Here is a 17,360-nt window from a genome sequence, read left to right on the forward strand (position 1 = left end):
TGTCTATGTGCACATATCCTCTCCAAACTATACTTGCTTTCCTTTTTTTCTATTACCAAAATAAAATGCAAATGCAGCTGACATTACAATTTCATCATTCAAGACACAAGTAAGAATTTTAAACAGCTTCAAGTTTTGTGGTACCTTGTAAGTGTCCAGATATCAAACCATTCCCCCCCACACCCAATGCTTTGGCATCCTTTGATGCCTTCTTTATGTTGGAGATTAAAATTCCTCTCTACCTTATCCTTATAGCAAAGCTGAACCGTGGTGGATATATGAATAACTTGGTAGTAAGGTTCATGCTGGTTTATGTTTTCTTGAATATCAACAATATACTAGTACATATTTTCTTTCCCATTACTTAGTATTCTATCATGGAAAGAAATGGCATCACCTATGTAAAATTCCCTTCACATCTTAATTTCATCAGCCTTTATACTAAAAGAAAAGAGGTTGTGTCCGAAAGAACTGACAGCGCAAGTTATTTTCGGCTGTTGCATTACAGAAATAAGATACTTAAAATATTATTTAAAATCCTCTAAACAGCTATACTTACATGCTATATCAGCATTTCTTTAAGGTTTTTAAACAAAATTAAAGTTTCCATGGCAACATTTCATTTTCCTGCCCTACTTAATACACCATATAGAACACATTGGCAAAAGAGGGCTGGAATAACAGCAACCACTGCTTATTTAAATATATGCAACATATTGTGCAGTGTCCTACTCGGCTACTCAAGTAAGTAGACTCTGGAAGAGCATCTCCAAGTTTTTTCTTTTGCCTTGACAAACAGAGCTAGAGCAGTGCCCATCAACCACAGATATTCTGCCTCTTGAATACAGGGCAACATTAACTCAGGAATACTTCCCAAACAAAGTAAAAATACGTTTTTCAGGTAATGAAACAGGTTGATCAGTAAAATTTTCAGGATTTCCTGTGATAACAGCTTCTCTGCAAGCTGAGGAAAAACAAAAGGATGTGTTTATGTGCTGACATGTTGCAGTTGGTGAAAGAAGTCACCCTTTCCTCAACAAGAAGTCGCATTAACTGTGAATTAATTATAGATCAATTACTAATAAGATTTATCAATATATCCAAGTGGAACATGTCCAAAATTTTCAGAAGGTATTTAACTAAGCCACCAAATAGGACACAAGCAGAATATAAGGTTATTTCTTTCTGTCTGGAAAAGGGCACAGACAAGTTTGCACCAGAATTGATGTTCTGAACACAAAAGAGAAAAAAAAAAAATCAGAACAACCCATTGTATTATGTTTAACATTTAAATGATACATAACTTACCTAGCTTTGGAAATACTATTAAATATTCTGCATTGCACTGAGGACAAGCAACTCTAGCAGTACTGTTTCCTCTTTGTTTTTCATCCACCCAGCGCTGTAGACAAGTCTGATGCACCCATTTGGTGGAGCCCCTGCACCTGCAGGGTCTCACCCACTCTGCAGTCCGATCGTCCTCATCGGTAGCAAAGCAAACCCAGCAGCTTCTGTAATTACAGGAAAGAAAAAATATATATACTTATATATATGAAAGCATATAGTTTTAGAAAATGTTCACCTAGAGGAGACAATGATTGTTACTTCATTCTTACAAAAAATGTAAGCATTTTGCACCACAGTCTTGTTCTGGTATTAACATAATATTACAGACAGCTAAACAACTGCTGTTAATACATTCTGAATTACTAATTTAACTTTCAGATAATTCATAAATTAAAAAGCATTGAGACTATAGGTCAACCTCAGAATAATGAAACATGAAAAATTCATATATTTTAAATGTATTATCATCTCCTACAGTAGACATTTTTCTAAGTTTTTAAAATCAAAAATATAAATCAATACAGTAGCCTGTTACTTGGGAAACTAACTCCAATCCACTTAGATGACAAAACAACAAAATGATACAGTGTATCACAAACCAAACTGTAAATCATTATATTCAATTCATTCCCTCTCTTTGAAAATAGACGGTACTTCATTCAGATATTGATTTTGTATAATATAAATTAAGTTACAAAGTATTTAAAAAATACTACTGTACTACTAGAGGAGGAATTCTGCACTGAAGAATTATCTTGATATATAAAATTCAAACATGTTAATTCTATAAGAAGAAAACACAAGACTGACAGGCTATGTGACCTGACCTGAAGGGAAGACACATCCTGGCAATTCCCAGACATCTGATCTGATGATTAGGCCAGAGCCTTGTAATGTGTACGACTTGCAAGAGAAAGTAAAATATGGATCTACCTAGGAACATATCAGATATGTTGAACCAATCATTTAGTTTTTAGTGTGAAATAATTTGCTGATTCCCATACTGAAGATATTGAAATTCAGATAACAAACCAGACCAAAAAAAAAAAAAAAATCTAACAAAATAAGGATATACTATATATATATAATCTGGTTAGATCCATTTTTAAAAAGAAATATTTTGCACAAGCCATTGCAATCATAGTCAAACTTTTGTAAGTGTATGGCAATAGCATCCTTATAATTTAACTATCAAAACAGATTCTAATTAGACATTATGCACTAACTGAAGTTTTGCAGCACTGTTTTGCTGCTGAAGTTTTGTTCTCTTAACAATAATGTTAAGATTCAAGCATTGTGATTGTAGTTTCTATGTGGGGATGTTACCGTGGTTGATGATGCCTTTCCTTCCCCTGCCCTAACATTTGTTGTCAGTTATACATTTTCTGCCTAGCCTTTTAAACTCTTCAGTCAAATTTCTTCTTTGTTTCAGCTTCTCAACTACTCTGTCTCCCCTTCATATTTTTGTTTTGGTCTGCCCTTTCTGCATCCCACTTCTGACCTTTGTTAGCACCTGGAAGGAGAAATTACAATTCAGCAGTCCCCTCTAACTCCAGTCATTTTGCCAGATTGTCATCTCTCTTTTATGGAAATCAGTGCTAAATAGCTGTCAGAAGACTTACTTGACAAATTTATACTTGAACATACACATATTGAAGGTCTCTCCTCTGCACCTCTTAATAAGAAAAAAAAAAAAAAAGAAACAAGCTTCTAACTAACAAAAGCTCATAAAACAAAATTTAGAAAGGAAAGACATGCATAGCAAGGGCCCATCTTACTAGAGCCACTTTCAAAGCAACAAAAACGTAGTAATTCCTTTAAAAGGTCACTATTTCTCCTTACCATGTCACTTGTAAACAGGTTGGGGGTTATGTTCTGGTTTTGTTTTTAACTCCTCTATGAGGAAAAATGGGGTAAAAATATACAATGGGAAACCTGAATTTTGTCAGGCTCAGACTTGAGGTAATTAAAAATATTTTTGTCTAACAGCTTCCTTTTAAGACCTCACTACTTTGGATAGTATTCTATTTGTAAACCGAAAATGTTTCTCTACAGGAGAATAATCATGTTTTGTTACTGTGCCTGTGAAGTATCTGTAAGATACTATTTCAAAGCATTAAGTCTTTTTCTAATTTATAGTGGTGAAGTAATCTGAAATTAAGCTGTAAGCATCTAAGAGCAGAACATAGCCTGTAGCAACTTATTACTGGCATGCTTGTGAGAGGGAACACAATTTGACATGGAGATTCCAGGGAAGACTCCAGGAAAGGCAATTTAATATTCAACAATAGGTAAAACAAACATTACTGTCACATCCACATGTCCAGTTGTGAGTACAGAACTTGTCATAGTAGGTATAGATGTAAATTGTTAACATTGGCTCTAAAACCAGAAATGTATCAGTTTGAGTTCAAGAAAACTGTTCAGTTGGAAGACTGACATCTTGAATCAGATCTGCAATTTCTTTCATTTGTCTTAATAGAAATGAAAAAGCAAAGTCTGACTTTGCTTCTTTCTGTCTTTTCCCACATCTGTTTAAATCACAACTGTTATGTTATGCTCTCCTGTAATACCATCCCTCTTGTCACCTTCATGCTCCGAATATGCACGTATAGCAGTCCTAAATGAAAGGACACATTAACCTTCCTAAGCAGGAGGAGGGAAGACGGCCAAGCCACCAGCTAGTAGTAATCTAGATAAGGATGCTGAGACCACCACAAAGGTTGGAAAGTATTACAAAGAATAGCAGACATTTTGATTCATTGCACTTGATATCAAGAAGTTCTTTCAGTGTTTATTAATTTTCTATTTATACCAAGAACCACTGATTTTTCTGTAAGAACAAACAGCACAATACAACACTACTGAGAATTGTTCCTCTTCGACAGCTTTTTTTTCTGCATTAAAGGTAAATGTTCACTCATTCATTCCACATCCTACTTAGGTCTATGACTGCTCTGAATTTGTAATTCAGATTTTTGGTTTTACGGTAAAGGCATCACAACAGAGCTAGTCAGATCTTGTGGGTGCCAGTAAGGTCATATGCCACCATAACACAGAAGGCTAAAGTTTATTCAAATGACAGACTTAAGCATGAACATAGTCTTGCTATACTGCAATTTCATCTAGTGATTTTGTCCATAAATACTACATAGATTAAATTATATTCAAGTTTTCTGTTAAGGTTAATAAGTCAAGAAAAATATGCATCTTTTCTGTAATTGCTTCATCCAATTTCTTGCCAGGCAGTAATACCTGAAAACCTGAAAAACCCATGAAAAGAATAACAAAATCCTTTACAGACTTAAACCTTTAGCAAGTCATGAATAACGAACAGTAAATTCCTTGTATTCTGTCATCAGCTTAATCTCCTTCCATTGACAGCAGCTGTAGCAGAAAGGGCTAAATAAAACCATTTCAAAACAAGTAGCTTGGCTCTTGCCAGATTTTCCATTTTCTTGTACTGAATAAAATATGACCTTGATTCTTACCACTGAATCAGGCTGCTACTCAGATAACCTGAAATAGAAAAGGCTGACAAGGTAGAACAAAGCATTGTTTCTGATAGAAACTCAAACCTTTTTCCTTGATGACTTTCTGCAGAGCCAAATCAATAACACTAATGTATTTTTCCACGCTTCCTTGGCTTAAAAAAAAAAACCAAACCAAAACATATACAAAAAACATGCCAATATCATTATTTCAGCTTTGAATATAGGGTTACAAATGCCTTTTAAATTCAGCTCCCCAGCAACTAAATCTCTCTGGTCTCAAAAATTCTATTCTGACTCCAAAAATAGCTCATTTATCACATCCAGTTTTTTCTCTATCAAAGACAAACTCTCTTCAGGACATTACATACGTTAAGAGCAAGTGGATGGAGAGGAAGTTGTATTCAAGACTACAGAGCCTACACTTGACATGTTATATGACTAATCTAGAAAGCCAAGGACCACCTAAAAGCAGGTTTCTCTAAACCATGAGTTTCTAATCAGTAAGGAAGCTGTTCTCTGCCGTACCTGGTTGGAGTTACGGCTCCCAATGCACCAGTAAGATCCTTCAGCACTAACAGGCATAGCTAGAGGCAGACTGCTTCCCTTTGCATTGAGTTATACTCCTTCTAAAGGTTACTTTTCTCCCAAAAAAGTCTTAGGTTCTGAGGATCTAATTAATGTTATTTAAATCAAATCTGCCTCAGTCTGTGGGAGCTGAATTCACCAAGATACAGCTTTGTTTTCAAGAAGGAATGACTGTGTAGGCAATACAAAACAGTAATTTAATTCTATATACACTAGTTAAAAGTTTGCAGAAATATTTAATGCCCCATAAGCCCAGCAGATATCATGTCCACAAGATGACCTGCAAGACTAGGACAGCACAGCTGCTTTACAGGCTGGTTTCAAATATTTAGTACTGCAAGACAGAATGCAAAAAGTCTTGGAATTTTTCCCCCAGTGTTCAGTGGCACATAAGTATGAATGGCAAGCAAAACCAGGAAACTTCTGAAAAAATGAAATTCTTGCAAGACTTTTAGCAGAACCTGACCCTTGCCATGGGAAATGCAAATTTGAACATGCATTACATGCTCTAGAGCCATGAGCTAAAAAGCATTTTTCCTCTCATTACAGACCCTTCATAAAATGTAAGAAATCTCTTCAAGAAAACTTTTCTGCATTTCTCCCACATCATAAAGCACACTGCTTTCCCTTAAAGCAACAGGAATTTGCTGGTATCTTGCTATGCAAGTCAAGCATCCTTGTTCTGCTAACTATTAAGTGACTGAGTGGCTTATTGTAATTGCATTCCACATCCAAAAAGAAAAAAGTGAAAAAGCTGAAACATAAGTGATAGCAATGATAGCACAGAGAGCCAACACAGCGAGGGATGAAAACATATCTTGGAAGAAATGGCTGAAAGCACTCCAGTAAGTGGCCAGAAAAAGGCACTGTTCCAAAGGATGATCCACAAATCTGGTCTTTGGAAGAGACCATTTTTCATGAGCATCTATAACAAATTTTTATGCACAGTCTATACTGACAGATAAAATATCTTTGATGAAGAATAGTAATAAGCTTCCAATAAACCTGCCAACTACACTCTAAATACCGTAAGATCATTTGTAAGCAGGAAGACTATGATGTTGGAAAAGTCAAGGGAGTTACCTAACAGAATCCAACACAGACAAGCTGCTTTGGAGCTGGCTAGCATTTTAGCAGGGCAACACAGCAAACTGTTCTCTCAAAAAGCAAAAGAAACAATGCATTGCAAATGCTACTGCTAAACACTTCCTTTTCCCAAGTTTGAAAGAACCAGCAGGAGTAAGATTCTTGTGCTACAGGGCCACTATCTGGTCACAACAGGATGCGAGCCTAGCCCAGGTACCCCTGATAAAGGCAACAAAGGGGAATACCACCTAACCCAATAAATGCAGCTCACACCATGCTTCACAGTTTAACTGCTGGAAGAGATGAACTCAGCTGTGAAGCCTAACACACAACAGGAAGACTTCAACAGCAGAATGCATACAAACCTATCAACCACAATAGTAGAAGCTCGTTAGCAGAGCAAGACTGCAACAGGATTACACATGGAGCACCATTCTTTCCCCAATATTTTCCTGGCCATCACACACAGCGGAAAATAATTTTTATCTTTGATCCAAGCTCTGTCATACTCAAAAAATCCTTACGCTCTCCTAAGGCTAAAAAAAACAACACACACAGGCAGAATGAGGAACAGAGATACCAGTGCAAAAATAGTAGTCTTAGATGCTCCATCATGACTTCTGTGGATCCTTTTTAAGGCAGCATGGCATAGCAGCCATATGCCATCCTGGATCGTTCAGCCAGAAAACACACTGTCACCTCCAAAGTCTAAAATCTTGAAAGGAAGTTCCTGAAAGTCATCTAACCTAATAACCAATTCTGCTCTATCTAGTCAGCAAGGAGAAGCTGATGACAGTCTAGAAACAATACTAACTAGCCTTTATTGTAGTAGCGCTTTCATTAAAAACAGCAGGGAAAGGTTAAATAGAGAACACCAAGCTAATATTGCTGTGAGCATGTAGGCACACAATTGGTATCCATATAAAGGTTCTGGCTTCCTCTAATCACAGGATAGCATTGTTTAAACTAGATTTTTTAAAGCTTTTAATAAAAGCCCATGGATGACTGAAAGCCAATAAGCAGTCAGTCAAACACAAAAACCAAAACATAGAATTATTAACTAGAAAGTGTACCAGAAAGATCTAATGATTACTGAAGTTCAACTTAAACTTATTTATATATTCTGAATTATAGCTCTAATTAAGGAGAAATATTTTACACTTGAGTTAACCACACTATATAAAGGCACAGATATGAGTAAAGGACAATTCACAGAATCCTGCTGGCAGCTTTCTAGCTTGTGGATAAAATTAAACCTTCGACTGCCAGCCACCCCCTATTGTGCCTTTGCTTCTACCCGGCTTAGAACAAGACATCCCCCACAGATTTAGCTATCTCATTGGGTTTTAGTCTCTAGCTTGTCAAAGACAATCTAGGCTATCAGTAGAAAAAAAAAAATAATCACCTTTCATTCTGGACAAATTAAATCTTTGCAACCAGTTATTCAGGCATGTGCCTTTTGCAAAGGCTTCAAAACTGAGTTCTCTTAAAAGATTTGTTTAATATTACCAGACTCTCACTTTTTGAAAAGGAAAATCTGATAAGTCACCGAGGCTCTGTGGCCTTGCTGTGAGCCTTTAAATATACAAAGAACTTTGCTATTACAAACATTTGCTTTATTTCTTGAGGGAGGGAAGACAGGGCCCTGCTAAAAAATGTGCAAAAGACAAATCAGGTAAAACTATTACTCATGCAATAAGCACATTACTAAAACATTACACATTTTCCTAATTGAACTGTTACTATCATATATTAGCAGCTGGGCATTCAACAATTTAAGCTCCTGAGTACCCACTAGAGGGCACTACCACTGATTCTTGCCCTCATGTTTAGGAAGAAAAATAAGCGATTAAAACCAAGTGGAAAAAAGAAAAACCAAACAACAAAACCCCATACACACACAAAACAATTAACTTCCAAAACTGAAATATGCCTCAAACACCAGGACTTGAAAAGCTGAACAAGTAGTCAAGTATATACATTACATAGCAAACACTGAAGAATTCTAATAGCATTAAATTACTGCCTTAAATATTTAATGGATTCTTTTTATAGTGCAGATAGCATACACCATGGGGAAAACATTTGCTTGAGCATTGTTTGACAAAGCTGTCAATAATCACAAACATTGAAAGTAGCAGAGATATGAAGCAACTAGCAAATTATGTTTAAAAGCCTATTTAAAGTTACTTCCTTGAATGTTCCTTTAAACACCTTATTTATGTACTAATTGTCTGTAATATTCACAAAATTGTATAGCAATATGTCTGAAAGCTCCTCCTGATCAGAAAAATGAAAACCTGAAGAAATTCCTTTGAGTCTTAGCTTATCTCAGTGTCCAATGGCAAAGCAGCATACTGTCAAGGTATAACTGAAGTAGTAAGAGGCTCGATGAGCTAGAATTCATACACTAATATTTACAGCCACTGATGAAAGAAAAGCTGCTAGCACAGTCAAGATACTGCAAAAACTCTAGACGGCAGGAAGGCCAAATGCAGCTTTCTTTAACAGGTAACAGAACCTACTAGGAATGTAAGACACCCAACTACTGACAAGCTGAAATATATGATTTATGTACAATAAAGATTTAAAGGAGGATGGATTATTATTTGAGGCTAAAAAATTGTTAAAGTTCTAGCAACACTGCCAGATTTAGCAAAGGATGACAGCTTCAGACCTCGAAGTAGTTTTAAAAGCCATTCTTGCTGTAATTCATCTGCAATATATTGTATTAAATTCTGACAGCACTCCTCACTCCCTCAGGATATTATACATTTTGCCAGGTGCTAAACGTTGGGTTTTGACTGTCTCCATGGTTTCCAACACATCGGATTTACTCGCCAGACAATAAAAGTGTAACAAGTAAGTAACTATATCTGTCTAACTTCAATCATTTGAGGCCTCCTGGAAAAAGTATCTTCAACTATACCCTTGATCACAGTCAGCACGACCTGCATTCTACTCTTTTTGAGAAGAAAAAAGAGCACTTGCATCGTTTTTCAATAGCTCAGTCAATACTCTCTCCAGTTAGATAGTGACACTGAAATTAAACCAAGGCATACAAAATGTTGGGGGGGTGGAAACAACAACAACAAACAGAACAGTGCACAGAAAATTACTCATTTAGCTCTCTAACTTATTAATGCTAAATGATCACAGTTAAATAGAGGATAGATGGAAGATTTCTATGAAAAATATCAATGTGGGCAGCAGAAAATTGATCTGAAGCTCTGGAACACCAGAGGTTGTTTCTTAGTAAAAAGAGACTCAAAGTATGCTACAATGCTCTAAGATACTGCTATAGGTTAATTACATACATGAAATATTCCCCAGTCAATGTTCCCAGAAAACTTCCTAGCATTATTAAAGAATCTCAAAATACTAGCATTGAGGCTCCCCTTGCCATCAAGGCAACTCTGCCTACAGCACACTGCTTGCTTGAAAATGCTGCCTATGGACCAAGGTTAGGAACCGCTGCACAACTGCTTCATTGCTTTGCCAGAATTCCCTAATTAGCTGTGCCATTCAATGAGCAAATCTATATCTATTTTTCCTCTATTAGACAAGATGTAAGTTAAAGCAAGTGTTTGGTTGACTTAAAGGAATTTAACCTTTATTCCTTTGAGTTCTGAGATAGAGGATAACAAGCATTAGCCCTTCGTACCTCCTGGAATATTTACTTTTCCATAACAGTAGGTTAACATGTACTTAATAGCTTCCTTAATCGAGCGCTAACCATATCTGTGTTTTCAAAGACTGATATCAAGATTTTTTTAACCCGCTGTTCTAAGCTGGAATGTTAAAATACAATTCCCATTTTCAAAAATAATATAAAAATATGTTCTTTCTATTAAACTAGCATTAAACAATGTTACTTTGCACTAGGAGAAAGGGGAAGAGAGTTACATCCTGAAAAATACCAATACTTGTATTTGTGGTACATGTACTGAGTTACAAAGGTTACAAATATCAGGAGCAACATACATACAGATTAGACCAACTTTGACATGTCTGAAACTGTAACCATCTTGACATTAAACTATTGCTGTGACCAGTAAAAGACAGAAGACAAGAAGTGCAAAGTTACATTCTATGAACAAAGGCTGCATTATGTGAGCTCAATCTCCCGCAGCAATTTTCCAGTATCACACAGGTACCATAAAAATACAAAATAGTCTTTAAGCACAATGTCTTCAGTTACAAAATCAAACATTTTAGCATAGATTAATCTGTTAGAAACCAAAATCATGACTACTCACTTTACCTTCCATTCTTAGGAAAGGCAATTGTGAAATGAAAGTTCAGTTTCTGCATAGAGAATTTCATGGTTAAACTGACCATAAGCAATTTTTCTGTTATCTTCTTCCAAAGAAAAGAGAAGAAAAATAGGAAGTGTAGTCCTAAAGCTGCAAAAATTCACAGGAAGACTCCAAAGCAAGCAAATTGCTTTGAAGTCAAGGGTTTATGTAACATACACTATTTCTCAAGCTATTCTCTATTTATAACTTCTATTTTTATCAGATAATTTACACTGTAAGAGAGCAAACCAAACTACTTAAGTAATCTTAAATCCTCCTAAAATACATAATAAAACTGAACAATCTGAGCCATAAGAATTACCAAAAAAAAAGTAAACCCCAAGAAGGTATATTACTGTGACATATCTCAAGAGAAACAAAACCCACTCAAATGTGGCAGACACTGAAAACTTGGAAACATCGTTACTCTGAATAAATGTGAACAAAACTTCAAGGTGCCTTGGTGAAAACATGAAGTAACTCTCCTGGGCACTCTGTAGAATTGACTGCGTGACTCACCAGCAGAACAGTCACGAGCACTCAGCACATGGCCTTCTGTAATTATATCCTTCACAGAAGGCTAATTGGTCTTGGCACATTTTAGTCCAATATAAAATACCCACTTCTAAACAAAATTATTCTGATCCCATAAGGAGGCATTTATAACAGGAGAAACAAATGAGAAGGTATGTAACGACAACATTACAGCTTTAAAATAGAGGGTCTTTTTTTTTTTTTCTATAAAGATTGTGAAGAAATAACTACGATATTAAAACAGCTTAAAAAAAAGTCTTGGAATGTCAGCCTCCCTTGTCCATAACGATTCTAATATTCACTACTTTCACACTGTGTTAACATTTTCTTTTCATATGGACATCTTGAAGAAAAGATACATGAGCTGAGACCACTAAGCAGTTCATAATGCTTATCAGCGATCAACCACCTAAAAGCCAAGAAACGCTAGCTACACTTATGCAAAAAATTTGTTTTCTGTGACAGTTATTTCCAAATAAGTACACCAAGATTCCATGGTTGGCCCTTGAATCAGCTGGTGTTTACTTATCATAGAGAAACTGTAGGTCAGTTTAATAGCAGGTCAGTTTAATTTTCATTTGTATCTTTGTCAGTTAAGATAATTAAGATTTAAAATTATAAACAAATGAACAGCTAATACCAGATTTAATACAACTTCAGCACAAACATGTGGGGTTTTTTTCTTACAGCTGCATTTAAAGGTAGAATTCTAATTTTTCTTATCCTATATTAGTGTTAGGCAGGAGCTATATAATACTTTCCCCAAAATTACTGTCACAAAAATCCAAAGCCTAAGCGTTTTCATTGAATGGTAGAAAGTTATCATCAAAAAGCACTTGTATTAAAATTAAAATGACATGAGAAAAAAAAACTTAGAGAAAATGAAAGAAAAAAACCAATATTCCAGTCCAACTAGGCAAGAATTCATCTTAACTTTTATGTACAGATTTCAGAACAGATGCTAAAAAAGGCAAAGTGCAGATTTGCCAGAGGGTATTAGTGGACTGTAACTCCCATGTTGGCACATCCAGCACAATATGCTCATGTCATGCAGTGCAAATAGAGCCCTAACACTGTGTCTCCCTGTTTAAATTGGGGTTGCATCTAGAGTTGGTATCATGTAATTATTTGGGTTGGAAGGGACCACAAGAGGTCTCTAGTCAAACCTCCTGCCCAAGGCAGAAGCAACACTGTGAATTCAGACCAGACCATCAGAGCTTTCTCCATCTGGGTCATGAAAAGCCCCATGGACAGAGATCCACAGCTGCGTTGGGCAACCTGTTCCAAAGCTCAACTGCATCACTGACCATCCCCACATGCTGAAACCCTCTCTGTTCAAATTTATGGTCGTTGTTTCTCATCATCCTGACAGGAATCTCCAAAAAGAGTCAGACGGTCTTATCAACAATCTCTTTGGTAGGTATTACAAGGTTAGTAGGTATCCTCAAGCAATCTCTTGTGCAGGCTAAGCAGGCCTAGTTCCTTCGAACTTTTCCTAGTAAGTCATGTGCTCCAGCCCTTTGACCATCTTGTGTAATCTTAAATACAGTTTTATTTAGAAACATTAACCAGAAGCAGTTTGCTTAAAGAAATATAACCACTTCAGATTGGGTCTTCTCATTCTTCCTACCAAAGATGAATTTGCTACTTGTGGTTAGCCACACATGCCAGTTAAAAGTGCGCAAGTCATGTACTGTTTTGGTAAATATAGACATTACAATCTTATAACAAGGTAGTACCAAACTCATTCTGTTGCTGAGAGGAAGAAAATAAGATGCATCAAAAAGCTCTTACCCCTTTCACATAAGGAACTCTGCAGTACTGTAAGACCATGAGCAGGTTAAGATGTCAGAAGCACCAAGCAAACAAGTCCTAAACAGCTGGTACAGTCACTACCATTTAAGTAGTACTTATAAAGATGTTCCGAAATTAATACCTAAACCTTTCAATTTATTCTTCTCTGTAAATTGTTATACATATTAAGATATTTATTCAATACATTTGGATTAATTGTCAAAAGTTTTAACTTCAGTGAGCAATGTAAGACAGCATGCCAAAGGAAACAATCCTAGTTAAGCACTACTACAGAGGTCTGAGTACTGTTATGTGGAAGATATCAATAAACAAGTTTTTGTATAGCTTTTTAAGATGAAGCAGATAAAATGTATGAAAATATTATTTGAAGGCCTTGATAATACATGGAGCACCAAGATTTTTAGTACCAAAAATTATAAGTAGCCTCCTAGCAGTTTCCGCACACTTAAATAGCAGGAACAATTGCCTTCTGTCTGCAGGTAAAAGTTAACAGTTAAGCAGCAATTAAAACATGTATGTTTGTTCCTAAGCACATCAGAGCAGACATCAAAAATGGAAATATAATGCATGTAAGATGACAGAATTTTAACATAGTTTATAAATAACATGCTGACACATAGTAGAGATGGGCAAAAGGCATTCTATAGGTCTGCAATAAGTTTTCACTTATCTTTACTAATAGGACACAGGAAGAACTCAATCTATGCAGAATCTTCAGCATAGACATGGAAGTACCTTGGATGAAGCAATAATGAAAAAGTCAAGCTATTATAAAGTTATTATGGTTTCAAACTTTCATTCTTCAAACCCATTCTAAGATACACAAAATTTTACTTTTTCCTTCCTATATCAACATCAGCTTCCAATTAGCTGGAGTAAAGACAGGGAAGAACGCATTGTTACCTTTCTGGTGAGAGATCAACCCACAGCACAGCCCATTCTTTTTCATACTCTTTCCTTTCTAAACATGCATAACCTAGAGGAACAACAGAAAGCCAGGTACTTCTAGCTGCTGATAGACTTCAACCAGAAGCCAGGCAAAGTCCTCTTTAAAAAAAATGAGTTTAACTGTGTTGTATAGAAAACAATTCTTTCACGTAGGGCGATGACGAGAGGCCAGCTTCATCAGTGCAAGTAGAACAAACAGACAATAAATAACTGCAAAGATAGTAAACAGTTTGTGAGAAGCAAAAATATTGCATAAAACCTATGAAGTGTTTTATGTTGTCTATTACTCTACATATCTTATATGACTGAACTCCACTTCCACAAAGATTTACTCATGTCAGTTTTAGTCAGTGAGATTATTCACAGAGCCCAACAACCAGTAAAAGTTTAAGGAGTTCAGAGTAAAGGTCTTAAATCAAGGACCACAGTGCACTAATTACATTGCCTAGGTTGCAGCATTAAGGTCTTAATCTGAACCTGTGTCTTTAGTTACTACAGCATCAACCATTAATTGTCTAAGTAAACCTAAATCACTGCCCAAACTTCCAAAGAGGGAAGGAAAAGATTCATACCAACGCAACACCACACATGTTAACTGGGAATGAAAGAAGCAACTGGAAATGATGCGCAAAAGCATTGCATATGATTTTTTTATTTAAAAAAAAATTACCATGGAATAGGATGACAGTTCAGAAAACTGAAATAGAAAATCCATTAGTTTGCTATTTTGGAACTTTTGAACATCAACTGATAACATTTTTCTGACAAATCAGTGCTCTGGCAAATAGCAACAGTATTCCACTCTCGATAGTACAAGTAATTTCTTAAGTCAACTACAATTCTGCATTTTATCTTTTAATTGCTTTTAAAGTCTACCTGCAATTTTTACTCTATTGTCTCCTTTAAATAAGGAATGGCAAAGGACAAAACAGTCGTATGATGTTACTCTAGTTTTTATCAAGGAGGGCTGCATATTGACCACAGTTGAATCAACTACTATCCAGTCAGAAAATAATTCATGCTAATTTAAAAGTTAAACCATGCTAAAATTACTGCTATACTGATTCTTCAGCATATACTTGCACAAGCCTTCACCAGATTATTTATCATATTTTGACTAACATCTTCAAATACTGAAAAAAAGAAGGTGGCAAAAGTGCCCATGATCTGGCCAGCTGGCAAATACATGGGAAAGAGCAAGTTGGAGTTGTCTTTAATTTAGACAGTATGAGGAGTACCACAAATCACTACCACAGAACATGCTTTGAAAAAAACCCTACAAAACAAAAACCCATCATTCTGAAACCTTGGTAAAACCAACTGCAAAAGAATTCCACACACAATCCAACTGAAATCAAGAGAACAAAGCTTAAAAACATGACTCCATTTTAGCATTACGGCTCACATTAAGGCAGATATAAGCAATGGCAGAGCTAGGGAAAAGCTGACTGACCAGATTATCTTCACAAACAAATAAATCAGAGAGCATCTGATGATACATTTATCATAAAAGTAACAGTATTTTTTAAAAAATTTGACTACATTGAAGATTTCTTTTAATCACTCAAATATTGACATTGTCTAGGTTTTCTATCAACATGGGCTTGCCACCAACTTCGTTATGGCAAGTACATGTTCAATAACTATTTTTCAAATCTTGTCACTTTAGAAAGTGACTGCTTAACCAACACAGTACAAAGTGCATAGTAAGATAAATAATTCTTAGTTTTGTTTTCTTATATGTATTCTAAGAGCAACTTTGGTGAGACCCGATCAAGTGTTCTGTAAGAAGGCTACATAGGATCACAGCCAACCCATGTTCTGGCAATAACAAGCAAGCTATTACAGAAAACTACAAAATATGAATTGACAAGATGTAACTATAGACATAACTTAAAAACATACTGAATTTACACATTAGTTCTGCTTAAAAAGATAACTATTAAAAACATAGGAGGTAAAGTCAAATTGCATTTGATAAGCAAATGACACAGAAAAAATGCTAAGTATTTAAAAGATTTTTAATCAAATATAGCACCAAAATCTGCCAGAAAGTTCAACATATTAACTCCAAAGTTACCCAGAAAAATGAAAAAGTTTGAAAAATGCATTAAGAAGCCAGAATACCTGTTATGACAGGTACTATACAGGGCAGCTTGAAGAAACCCTTAGAAGAGTTCAGTTGGAAGAACTGTTGTCAAACACTGCTGAGAGACAGAAATTGTATAGGACCTAATTGAATGGGAAACATGAAAAGAAGCACATAAAAGACTGAAGGGTTTTTGTGTATTTTCAAAATTGTATTTGAAAACACCAGAAGGACTGACTCAGTTCATGATCTTCACATACTGGGCACAAGAATTTCACTGTAAAGGTTTGACATCATAATACCATTCAAAATACAATATTTCTAAGTATTTCCTTTAAAAATGCCTTTACATTAAAAATATGTATAGTGTATCAAATAGCCTCTGCCTGTTAAAATTTGGCAAATCCATTAGGACTGACTTTCAAGTAAAGTTTGCCTTGTGCACCCAGTAGAGTCATAGCTATAATTTCTAAGATATTTTCATGTAATCTGGCAATTTAGTTTAAATCTTGAAAAACATTTTTACATTGATTAACAGCACATAAAAACTACTGCCACATAATTTAAATTTTTAATGGAAATTTCTATCTTTCTGTAATTTATGCATTGAAACAACACGAATAAAGGGACTAAAACAAATAAAACCTCACAATTTAGACAGACCACTAACCACTACCTTCAAGTGCACGCATTAGTCCAGGAATATGGCCTTTCACTATAGATTGCAAAGAATTCTGGATAGGGAAAAGGGCAGTATTTTAAGACTATTCTCTAGGCCTTTACCTAAACATGAGTTTGAAGAGAAAAAATGAGAAGAGGGATGGAAATTCCAGTTTTGAGGCCAGAAAGGATCATCACAATAATCTGGATTAGTTTCGTAAATGCTGCAGACAAGAGAACTCCAGAATATAGTGTCACTTCACAGTCATGTCTACTTCTCATGCTTCTTGTATTTATGCTGTAGCCAATCCTCAAAGCAAGTATAAAATCCTTAGCTAGAAATTCCAAATAACAAACTCCTTACACTTTAACCTTTACCTTCTATGTTACAAACATACAGTTAGCTTCCAGACTGAAATTATGCAGGGAAAATAAAGGAGATGGACTACAAAATACATTAAAAAATATTAATCCCAGGCAACCATGTTGAGATGCTACCAAGAC

General features: G+C 35.6%; 1 protein-coding gene across 2 annotated transcripts in view; it reads right to left on the bottom strand.

Moving 5' to 3' along the window:
• The window catches only part of MARCHF5 (membrane associated ring-CH-type finger 5), a 29,650-nt gene that overhangs the window by 9,370 nt on the left and 2,920 nt on the right, over positions 1–17,360 (bottom strand). For both annotated transcript variants that reach the window (XM_065843135.2, XM_065843133.2), the window contains exon 2: positions 1,309–1,511. In XM_065843135.2, coding sequence (XP_065699207.1) covers positions 1,309–1,511 — 203 coding nt within the window. The remainder of the gene's footprint in view (positions 1–1,308; positions 1,512–17,360) is intronic.

Source organism: Patagioenas fasciata, chromosome 8, assembly GCF_037038585.1.
Source record: "Patagioenas fasciata isolate bPatFas1 chromosome 8, bPatFas1.hap1, whole genome shotgun sequence".
Taxonomy (NCBI): Eukaryota; Metazoa; Chordata; class Aves; order Columbiformes; family Columbidae; genus Patagioenas; species Patagioenas fasciata.